Source organism: Pseudophryne corroboree, chromosome 4 (genome assembly GCF_028390025.1).
Source record: "Pseudophryne corroboree isolate aPseCor3 chromosome 4, aPseCor3.hap2, whole genome shotgun sequence".
NCBI classification, from domain to species: Eukaryota; Metazoa; Chordata; class Amphibia; order Anura; family Myobatrachidae; genus Pseudophryne; species Pseudophryne corroboree.
This window is the reverse complement of record NC_086447.1, coordinates 663,340,997-663,353,163: the sequence shown is the minus strand read 5'-3', so window position 1 is coordinate 663,353,163 and position 12,167 is coordinate 663,340,997. Positions and strand designations below refer to the sequence as shown.

Genomic DNA, 12,167 nt, shown 5'->3' with positions numbered 1-12,167 from the left:
AGAGAACAAAAATCCCCGTATGGCACATATAAAACAGGCTGCAATGTTCTTGGAAGAAGCAGATTGGATATGGGTACTATTGCCTCCAACAATAGCTTCAACAATAGCTGCTCGCAGAGCAGTTTGGCTACGTACGTGGAAAGCTGATTCAGAATCTAAGAAGGTTTTGGAATCTTTGCCCTTTTCTGGAGATATTCTTTTTGGTTAAGAATTGACAGATATTCTGGAATCAGAAGCAGACTCCAAGAAGGTCAAGTTTCCTTCCACATAAAATTTCAAACCTAATGTTCCAGCTTTTCAGCCCTTTTGGTCTCCAGGAAAAGCTAAAGGAAAAAGTGATGGCAAGCAGCCTCAATACAACAAGTCTGGTAAGACTAAAAAGCATTGGGCTACCAGATGACCAGTTGAGAAAACATAACATAATAAGCTGTCAGCCAGATGGTGCAGGCCTCCACCTGGGGGACCCCACGGTGGGGTGCCGACTTCTTCACTTTGCCCAGATCTGGCAGCAGTCTACAACAGATGCCTCAGTGCAGGAAGCGGTATCTCTAGGTTATGCGTTTGCCTTCAAAAAGCACCCTCCTGAAAGGTTTTTTTTTGTACCAGCCCATCTCGGGTAGAGACGAAGGCCAGGGCTTTGTTAGAGGCAGTCCAGAGATTGCTTCAGTCAGGAGTACTCTTTCCAGTTCCTCCTGCACAATGAGGAAAGGGTTTTTACTCCAATCTGTTTTTAGTTCAGAAGCCAAATGGGTCTTTTTTTTGGCCCATTCTCAATCTCAAAATGCTGAACAAATACATTTGGGTACCTCGGTTTCACATGGAGACATTACGTTCCATCATTTTGGCCATGGAGCCAGGGGATTATATGGTATCCCTGGATATACAGGATGTTTACTTACATGTTCCGATAGTACTGTCCCATCAGTGCTATCTCAGGTTTGCTATCCTCCAACAGCATTTTCAGTTCCAGGCCCTACCTTTTGGGTTAGCCATAGCCCCCAGAGTATTTACCAAGATTATGGTGGTAATGGCAGCTTATCTCCGCCAGCAGGGGATAAGAATATTTCCATACCTCAACGATCTGATGCAGGAATTGATCTTATGTCATCTGCAACAGACAATAACGTGTCTGCAGAACCACGGGTGGCTCATAAATTGGGCAAAATCGTCTCTGGTTCCGTCACAGCGGAGGACTCATTTGGGGGCTGTACTGGATTCAAGGTTTCAGAGAGTAATTTTACCTCTGAACAAGATATCCAAGGTTCAGTCAAGGATTCAGGACTTGTTACACAGTCAAAAGGTATCCATTCACGCAGCAATGCGCGTGACGGGTTTGATGGTGTCAACATTCGACATGGTGGAGTATGCACAATTACATTCAAGGCCTTTGCATCGTCTGATTCTTGCCAAATGGAATGCGTTGCATCAGACGATAAAAACACAGACTATGGTTCTTACGTTAGAAGTAAGAAGGTCATTAGCCTGGTGGCTACAGACATCCCATCTGGACAAGGGGATGCCCTTTTGGATATCAGATTGGGAAATTCTGACGACAGATGCCAGTCTCCAGGGCTGGGGAGCAGTGTCAGCAAGGTTGTGTTTTCAGGGGCAATGAACCAAGGAAGAAAGTTGCCTGCCAATAAATACATTGCTCAAAAAAATAAAGGGAACACTAAAATAACACATCCTAGATCTGAATGAATGAAATATTCTTATTAAATACTTTGTTCATTACATAGTTGAATGTGCTGACAACAAAATCACACAAACATTATCAATGGAAATCAAATTTATTAACCCATGGAGGTCTGGATTTGGAGTCACTCAAAATTAAAGTGGAAAAACACACTACAGGCTGATCCAACTTTGATGTAATGTCCTTAAAACAAGTCAAAATGAGGCTCAGTAGTGTGTGTGGCCTCCACGTGCCTGTATGACCTCCCTACAACGCCTGGGCATGCTCCTGATGAGGTGGCGGATGGTCTCCTGAGGGATCTCCTCCCAGACCTCGACTAAAGCATACGCCAACTCCTGGACAGTCTGTAGTGGATGGAGCGAGACATGATGTCCTAGATGTGCTCAATTGGATTCAGGTCTGGGGAACGGGCGGGCCAGTCCATAGCATCAATGCCTTCGTCTTGCAGGAACTGCTGACACACTCCAGCCACATGAGGTCTAGCATTGTCTTGCATTAGGAGGAACCCAGGGCCGACCGCACCAGCATATGGTCTCACAAGGGGTCTGAGGATCTCATCTCGGTACCTAATGGCAGTCAGGCTACCTCTGGCGAGCACATTGAGGGCTGTGCGGCCCCCCAAAGAAATGCCACCCCACACCATTACGGACCCACTGCCAAATCGGTCATGCTGGAGGATGTTGCAGGCAGCAGAACGTTCTCCTTGGCATCTCCAGACTCACGTCTGTCACATGTGCTCAGTGAGAACCTGCTTTCATCTGTGAAGAGCACAGGGCGCCAGTGGCGAATTTGACAATCTTGGTGTTCTCTGGCAAATGCCAAACGTCCTACACGGTGTTGGGCTGTAAGCACAACCCCCACCTGTGGACGTTGGGCCCTCATACCACCCTCATGGAGTCTGTTTCTGATCGTTTGAGTAGACACATGCACATTTGTGGCTTGCTGGAGGTCATTTTGCAGGGCTCTGGCAGTGTTCCTCCTTGCACAAAGGCGGAGGTAGCGGTCCTGCTGCTGGGTTGTTGCCCTCCTACGGCCTCCTCCACGTCTGCTGATGTACTGGCCTGTCTCCTGGTAGCGCCTCCATGCTCCGGACACTACGCTGACAGACACAGCAAACCTTCTTGCCACAGCTCGCATTGATGTGCCATCCTGGATGAGCTGCACTACCTGAGCCACTTGTGTGGGTTGTAGACTCCGTCTCATGCTACCACTAGAGTGAAAGCACCGCCAGCTTTCAAAAGTGACCAAAACATCAGCCAGAGCGCATAGGAGCTGAGAAGTGGTCTGTGGTCACCACCTGCAGAACAACTCCTTTATTGGGGGTGTCTTGCTAATTGCCTATAATTTCCACCTGTTGTCTATTCCATTTGCACAACAGCATGTGAAATTGATTGTCAATCAGTGTTGCTTCCTAAGTGGACAGTTTGATTTCACAGAAGTGTGATTGACTTGGAGTTACATTGTGTTGTTTAAGTGTTCCCTTAATTTTTTTGAGCAGTGTATATTGGATCTTCGGGCCATATACATGGAACTGATTCGGGCAAAGGACATTCTTCGGGGAAAACCAGTCCAGATCCGCTCGGACAATGCGACTGCAGTAGCGTACCTCAACCATCAGGGACGAACTCACAACCGAAAAGCGATGAAGGAGGTAAGTCGCATACTAAAGTGGGCAGAACTTCATCATCTAGCCTTGTCCGCAGTGTTCGTTCCGGGAGTCCTAAACTAGGAAGCGGACTTTCTCAGTCGACATGCCATTCAGGCAAGCGAATGGGCTCTACACCTGGAGGTCTTCCAGACTCTAGTAGACAAGTGGGGTTTGCCAGAGATAGATCTCATGGCGTCCCGTCTGAACAACAAAGTGCTCACATACGAACAAAGGATCCCAGAGTGATCTTTGAGGATGCCCTGTCGGTGAGATGGGACTTTCATCTGGCTTACGTGTTTCCCCTAATCACCACCCTGGGTAATAGGGTGAGAAAGATAAAGCAAGGAAAAGGTGCCGTGATACTAATAGCTCCGGCTTGGCCCAGAAGGCATTGGTACACAGATCTGCAGAGGATGTCGATCGATGTTCCACTTCTGCTCCCTCAACGTCCAGATCTACTAATGCAGGGTCCTTGTTATCACAGACATCTGGATCGACTGTCTTTGACGGCGTGGCTCTTGAAACCTCTATCCTGAAGTCAAGAGGATTCTCGCAATAGGTAATTCAAACTATGATCAGAGCAAGGAAACCTTCCACAGCTCGCATTTATCAACGAATATGGCAAACCTATATTCATTGGTGCAGTGAACGGAAAATGGACCCCAAGTCTTACAGAGTTTCCAGGGTCTTAGCATTCCTTCAGGCAGGAATGGATAAAGGTTTGAGGGTGGCTTCCTTGAGAGTGCAAGTGTTGGCATTGACTGTGTAGTTCCAAAAGAAAATTGCCAATTTACAGGATGTGCTTATTTTTTCCAGGGAATGCTACGCATTCAACCTCCTTTTCTTCCTCCTACAGTGCCTTGGGACTTAATTCTAGTCCTGAAAGCCCTTCAACTTGCTCCGTTTGAACCACTTAATAAAGTGGATCTTAAATGGTTGACAGCTAAAGTTCTCTTTCTACTGGCTATGGCGTCCGCTAGAAGAGTATCCGATTTAGGGGCATTATCGTGTCATTCCCCATTTCTGATTTTTTTTATTTTTAATCCAGATAAAGCAGTTCTCAGAACTAGAGCTGGGTATCTTTCAAAGGTGGTGTCTAAATTCCATCTTAATGAAGAAATTGTAGTCCCGGCTTTTCAGGTACCGGGACTTTCTGCGGGAGATGCATCGCTGGACGTGGTCCATGCATTAAGGATCTACGTGGATCGTACCAGTGCCATCAGAAAGACAGATTCTCTCTTCATTCTCTACGGATTTCACAAGAGAGGATGGCCTGCTGATAAGCAGACACTGGCAAGATGGCTTCGGATGACTATTTCAGAAGCATATTCTCAGGCTGATCTCCCTGTTCCGGCTAAAGTCTCTGCTCACTCTACTCGTAAGGTAGGTCCATCATGGGCAGCACAACGTGGTGCTTCAGCAGAACAGATATGTAAGGCAGCCACATGGTCTTCCATTAACACATTCATTAGACATTATGCCTTGGAAACCTTTGCCTCTCATGAGGCTGAATTCAGGCGAAGGATTCTCCTGTCCAGTCAGGAGCGTACCCACCACAAAATTGCTTTGGGAAATCCCATTGTTATCCTGTGGATAACCCGTGGACCCAGCCGGAGAAATATATGTTATGGTTAGCACTTACCGTTGCTAACGGTATTTCTCCTAAGTCCACAGCGATCCCACCTTGACGCACCAGATTTGAGGGATCCTTTTACTCACTAACATCTGGTTTGCATGTGTGTTCTTATCGCCTGATTAGGGCTATCTATGATGCTCCTGCCTTGAGCTTTGGAATACAACTGATTTGCCTGAGCCAGGAGCCGGGAATATATGGATGGGCCCGTTGCATGCTGGGAGGCTGGAAAAGCTTTGACCGATTGGTGCAAATCCGCTGTTGCTTCATCATATCCCATTGTTATCCTGTGGACGTAGGAGAAATACTGTTATCAACTGTAAGTTCTTACCATAAAGTATATTTTCTGGCCCCTCTTGCATATCTATCACACAAAATTCAGATTAAAAAATAAAATACATTACAGGTTGTAATGTAACAAAATAGGTAAAAAGCCAAGGGGGGTGAATACTTTAGAAAGGCACTGTAGCTGTGGTAAATTACCATGGCTAATTGGACATCACCTTATAATATCTATTGAGGTAAAGAACCACTAAACTTAAAATACAATAATAAATATCACATTATGAAGGTCATTTTTATATTAACATCTTTTATATAGGCAAGTTTTAATGCAGTGTTGAGTCAGTGTGTGTCTAATAATGTATATAGGTAGATCATTTAGATTTTTTTTTTTTGTGATAAATTATATTAATCCTTGCATTCTGTTGTTTTGTCCCTTTTAGTCTTTCAAGTTGTTGTGGATTCTTGATGTAAAAAAGACTCCATGTGCACGTGAATCTGTTCTTTATGGGTCTGTTGGGTCTTTAGTGATTGGTATCAGCCATTTTTTAGCAACAAGTAAGTGATAATATGCAAAAATCTTAAGGTGGGTACACACGGAGAGATCCTTGCTTAATTTCTAAGCAATCTGACTAGGGGTGGTTTTCAGTATGCCGGCTGTCGGGATCCCGGCGCACAGTATACCGGCGCCGGAATCCCGACAGCCGGCATACCGACACTTATTCTCCCTCGTGGGGGTCCACGACCCCCCTGGAGGGAGAATAAAATAACGTAGCGCGCCACCGTGCCTGCAGTGTGGCGAGCGCAGCGAGCCCGCAAGGGTCTCATTTGCGCTCGCCACACTCTCGGTAAGCCGGCGTTCGGGCTCCCGGCGCCGGTATGCTGGTCGCCAGGAGCCCGACCGCCGGCATACCATACCACACCCCTGACTAGATTGCTTAGAAATTAAGCACAGATCTCTCCGTGTGTATGCCGATAGCGATGCGTAGCCCCGCGCGTCGCTATCGCCGGTTCTCGATTGTGCCTATGCAACCTAGTAGGTCGCTCACTTCACCGCTGTGTGAAGTGAGCGTCCCCCCCCCCCCCAAGCCCCCCACCCATCCCCTGCGCTCAGCACACATCGCGCTGAGTGGTGGGAGAGATGATTGCTGAGCGGTCTGTGATAGATTGCTCAGCACACATCTCTACTTGTGTACCCCCCCTTTACACTATTCTTTGGCCTACTCACTAATTTTTGGCTAATATTATTACAATTCACAGAGTATTTTGTGCAGAAATGAAATGACAAATAAGCTTACCGAAGTTATTTTCCGTGTAGGAAAAAAACTGTGTTCCCTAATGCACACCGAGTGAATAATATTGCTATATAATAATGGTCAGATAATACGGAGATCTTAGTTGCGTATATCTGCAGATATAGGGTTAAGCCCCCAGGCCGATCGACAAGGCTTCTCCGTCACTGGGGGTCTCTAATACTAGGTATGGGCCCGGGGCGCAGGACCCCACAATGTCGGCACAGGTCGGCCACCCCAGGTCAGCACACAGGTGAAAATTAATAGGGGTTAATAAGAAGCACAGAAGTGCTGTGTAAGTGGTGTGATTAAAATAATATATACAAAGTGATAGGAAAAATAATAAGTGTTAATAAAGTGTTAGGGTGTGCCGACCTGCAGCAGCCCACCCATACCGACACAGGGGCCACTGCACCCCACACCCACCCCATAAATAATTACATATATATATCTGGGTTAAATTCCCAGTGTAAGGCCACATGGTAATGGCACCTACAGCATCTGAGAGCCAGCTTACCTGGGGATACCCCTGGCTTCCCCTATGGCACTACTAGAGTCAGCAATCCCTCCTAATGCTGACCCATTTGTGCCTCTCTATATACAATACACAAGGTGGAAAGCTGCTCAATCAGATTGTAATGTCACTCAGGTGCTAAAAGGGGAGGGGTAATTCTGTGTAGGAAAAAAACTGTGTTCCCTAATGCACACCGAGTGAATAATATTGCTATATAATAATGGTCAGATAATACGGAGATCTTAGTTGCGTATATCTGCAGATATAGGGTTAAGCCCCCAGGCCGATCGACAAGGCTTCTCCGTCACTGGGGGTCTCTAATACTAGGTATGGGACCATTATTATATAGCAATATTATTCACTCGGTGTGCATTAGGGAACACAGTTTTTTTCCTACACAGAATTACCCCTCCCCTTTTAGCACCTGAGTGACATTACAATCTGATTGAGCAGCTTTCCACCTTGTGCGAAGTTATTTTCCTACAGAAAGAAAATAAATTACAGATCCATTTTAAAAGCAGTTTTGTCGTTTTAGATGGAGCTAAAGCTGCACTTTAAACTTCCCAGACTGCACACATATTTTCTTTTTTAGTTGTTTCCAATTTTATGAGCTATTATCCTACTCACGCTTTCCTAATTCTATAGCAAAAATACCTCATCTCTCCCCCTAATGGCCTAGACTCATGACTAATGGGGGTTGGGGGAAAAAAAATCGGAGTCCGGAGCTACCTTAAGAGCGGCATATACAGGGCTGTATTAACCCTTGGCTGGGCCCCTAGGCTTTCAGGTGTTTACTCTTTTGAAATAGCGTTAGTGTGCTATTAGTCCGTTGTGTCGTGCCCCAAACCCGCACCCCCCACCCCTTTCTCCCATGGTGTCAAGACAAACCTCAGCTGACTAAGGGAGTGTCTTGCTACGCTTTAACCATTGCTCCAGGGCACGGGTAACAATGTCTCAGCAAAAACAATATACGGGCCCCATGTCATTGTGGAGCTCATAGGCTTCAGCCTAGTCAGATTTATGGCTATTACAGCCGCACAGGCTCCCGAGGCGAGTATAAATACAATCGACCCCAAAATGTGTAGTGGTTTCTCATTCATTACCATATACTGTAGTACACAAGTGAGGCCAATATAGGTATACATTTATGTGAATAATATATGTATAGTAGAGAGTCGAGCAACAGGATCAGCCTGTGTAGCCAGCTGTTTTAAATGTTCTTGGATACAATAGAAGATGAGCTCAGATATGTTGTCATCCCTAATGGCAAGAAATATCGCATTTCCTTTTAATGTACTTACATCCAAAATGTGATATATTGTGTGGGTACATGAAGGTGTAGTCACAAAACTCCCCATAGGACTCTTTTTTTTATTTATTTATTTATTGAACAGTTAATTCACCATAGTGTTAGCCTGTATTTCTACTATACATTGTACATATAACTTATTAAAAGTATTGCCATCTCCAATTTTATATACTTTTGATTATTTTTATTCATTTGCTTTTTTTACTGTTAATGCTGATATTGTGCTGGTATGGAAGTTATTAATCTGAATACTTTTTTTTGCGATTGCAGGCAGAGTCAGACGTTCTTGCGACTTGGCTTTTGGAGGATTCATTCTTAGTACACTGGGCAGTTGGTAAGGTTCTTTCGTAAAGACTAATAGTGACATAAGAGCTAAAGTTATTTTAAGTAGAAATTCTTAGCTGAGTTTGTAAAACATTTACAGGTATTCCCGTATTTATTTATGCTGTTCAATTAGTATATGTCAGTACAGTACCATTGTGCTGCCAGACACAATTCTGTAATTCCAATCAGTTTTTTTTTATCCAAGAACTTTGGGTTTATTTGTGAAGAGTCGGGTTGTAAAATCCATCATTTCAGATAGATTGTACCGGATATTTAAAAGGGGAATGCTTCTACTAGCCATGTCTTGCTAGTAGAAACAATACCGTTTTAAATACCGGGCAGCAACACAATCCGAAGTGACGGCTCTTACAACCCAACTCTTCCTAAATAAAACCCCTTTAAGTCTTATTAGTTGGCTTTGTTTGAAGAACATCTAAAGGTGCATGGATATTGCATGCTACAAGACTGTTGCTGGGTGTTTCCCCTTAAGGGCCCTACACACTGGCAGATAACATGCACGATATGAACATTCTTGTTCATTAATGAACGAGAATTCGTTCATATCGTGCAGTGTGTAGGCACCAACGATTAACGATGTGTGGCCCCGCGCTCGTTAATCGTTGGTACCCCGTCGCTTATGCATGCAGGCCAATATGGACAAGATTGTCCATATTAGCATGCAGTGCTATGGAGCCGGGTGACGGGGGGAGTGAAGAAACTTCACTCCCCCTGCTGCCGTATCCACCGTCGGGCAGCGGATCTGTCAATGTGTAGGGCCCATTACTTATTTATTTTATGTACACCTTCCATGTAGGTAATTGATTTGTGAACCTTATTTATTCACAAATAAAAACTTAAACACATTCCCTTTAAAATGACAGGGAAGCACAAAATTGTACTGCTCCATTGACCCTCTAACAGGCAAATTACACTTTTATATTTACATTTTGTGATTCATGTCTTTCAAAGAAGTGCTAAGTTTGGAGCACTTAACGTTTTACTGAACGTTTTATCCTGACCTTTCACTGCAATGGGAAAGAGCAATAACACTTGTTTAGGAAAACTTAAAACGGCAAAGCTGATCAAGTCATTTAGTGACTGCGTGGGCAGGGAATACATATGCACAAGACAAACCAGTAGCCCAGTTTTCTCACACTATGGGTAAGATTCAATTACATGATAGATCGTGCTGCAGTAATCACAATTACAGTAGGCTGATTTCTGCTCTCACATTCAAGCAGTAACAGCGAGATCTATATCTTGCAACAGCAATCTTTTAGCATGTTTCTATATTATTACCTACTGAATGCATATGCTTTGATTAAAACTAATCTCAAATAGTGGTTTTACTTTCTCTGTAACTTTTTTTAGGATATACTGTAGATACAACCATGCAAAGATGAGGATTCAACAACGAATATTACAAGATGGTATTAAAAAGCAGATCCTCTATGAAGGAACAGATATTAAACCTGTTACACAAGACGGCTACAAAAGTGATCAGTCATAATCCAGCAATCACATTCATGGACTGCAAGCAACTTGCACAGAGATCATTTTTAAATCTGACTTTTTGACCTGGCTATACTAAAATAGTTTCTAGTGAAGAGGAAAAGGAACATGGGACTTTCTGCTGTGCATTTCATCCCTTTCAGATGAATACACAAGCAAGTGGCTTTATAAAGGAGAACGATATCCAAGAGTATAATTATAATATATAGTCTAAATGACTTCTATAAAATCTTACTTTATTTTTACTACATTAAGAGTCAAGAATTGAATTGTTTCTAGTTAATAAAATGGAAAACATCAGCAGCTTAAGTTATATTTTAGCATTCTATTCGGTTACTCATGACTCATTGCTACTAATGTTTGGCATGCTTACCATTTTTATTGATGTTTCAGGCAGTAAGTAGCTTTGGTGTAAGGGTTTGGTTTGTTTTTCGTTTTTTAACCAACTCTCCTATTCCATAAGTCCCCTTGTTAGTAGTTTCCATGTTATAACAGTATACATTACGGGTGCAATAACAGTTGTGATACTTGCACTACATGCAGGTAGGAGCTGACAAAGCAGTGCTTTAGGTCAATGTAGCCAAGTTATAGCTGAAGAAATAGAATTGCTGCATTGTTGTTTTTGCTACTTATCTTAAGCCATCCTTTTTATTTTTCCCAAGCTCTTACACAATTCAAATGTTGGTAACTTCTGATGTAGTTTTGCTGTCAACCTCGTATTGTTCAAGTCAAAATCACAGCTCCGGGAAGATGGGGGGGGGGGGGTCTTTCGCCTTCCAGACCTGACAAGTTTTACACAGAAAGTACACTTTTGCTACATAGCAGACTGGTTTCTCTCGCAGTATGTATACGAACTATGAGCTTGATTGTAAATTGTTAATCCCGTACTCTCCTAGGGTTCTGTAACACGCCCTGAAAAATGATGCAAACACATATTTTGGATCTTGTTTCAAAACACTTATTTTGCTTGGTGGGCTATTAATAAAAGATTGGAATCCCAAACCTTCACATATTACATTCTGGGGGGAATCCTTTTTATATCCAGCTCTGAAAAATAATACATTAGATTAAAATCTAAAAGGGATTCAATCTACTGCTGATGTATTTTATCTAGGGGGTCTACAGTTTTGACTTTGCAGGAAACATTTGACCTTCCCAAAACATGCTTTCATATCTTCGAATTAGCCATTTATGTCCAATCTATTCCTTCCACTTTGTCCACACCTCAAACTCCTGACACGTTAATGCTATTTTCTCATACGTCCTAGAGGATGCTGGGGATGCTTCAAGAACCATGGGGTATAGACGGGATCTGCAGGAGACATGGGCACACTATAAGACTTTGAATGGGTGTGAACTGGCTCCTCCCTCTATGCCTCTCCTCCAGACTCCAGTTAGATTCTGTGCCCAGTGAGACTAGAGGCACGCTGAGGAGCTCTTCTGAGTTTCTCAGAAAAATACTTTATTTAGGTTTTTATTTTTAGGGAGACCTGCTGGCTACAGGCTCACTGCAGCGTGGGAGTGAGGGGAGAGAAGCAGACCTACTTCTTTAGAGTTCAAGGGCTCTGCTTCTTAGGCTACTAGACACCATTAGCTCCAGAGGGTTCGATCACTATGGTACGCCTAGCTGCTTGTTCCCGGAGCCACGCCGTCACCCCCCTCACAAAGCCTGAAGATAGAAGCCGGGTGAGTATGAGAAGATCAGAAGACTTCAGTGACAGCAGAAGACGGCTTGAGGTACCACGCAGCGGCCGTGCTGCGCGCCATGCTCCCACACAGTTCACGGCGGTGCAGGGCGGGCAGCATGGGGGGGCCGCAAATACACTGGCAAGCAATATAACAGTTCCGCAGGCACTTGTTAGGGACCCCCGCCAGTATAAAGATTTTTGAGCAGGACCTAAGCGCGCCATGTCGGGGGCGGGGCTTACTTAGCCGCATAGCTCTCACCAGCTCCATT

At 44.1% G+C, this 12,167-nt stretch overlaps 1 protein-coding gene across 2 annotated transcripts in view; it reads left to right on the top strand.

The window, feature by feature from the left end:
• LOC134910132 (cytochrome c oxidase assembly protein COX20, mitochondrial) overlaps positions 1–10,523 on the top strand; it is a 37,659-nt gene extending 27,136 nt beyond the window's left edge. Inside the window, exons 1-4 of one of the 2 annotated variants that reach the window (XM_063917813.1) lie at positions 5,131–5,296; positions 5,703–5,817; positions 8,645–8,708; positions 10,070–10,523. In XM_063917813.1, the coding sequence (XP_063773883.1) occupies positions 5,192–5,296; positions 5,703–5,817; positions 8,645–8,708; positions 10,070–10,208 (423 nt within the window). In that variant the 5' untranslated portion in view covers positions 5,131–5,191 and the 3' untranslated portion in view covers positions 10,209–10,523. Of the gene's footprint in view, positions 1–5,130; positions 5,297–5,702; positions 5,818–8,644; positions 8,709–10,069 lie in introns of those variants that run through there. The other variant, XM_063917814.1, reaches the window with a different exon arrangement.
• Positions 10,524–12,167: the final 1,644 nt, after the last annotated feature.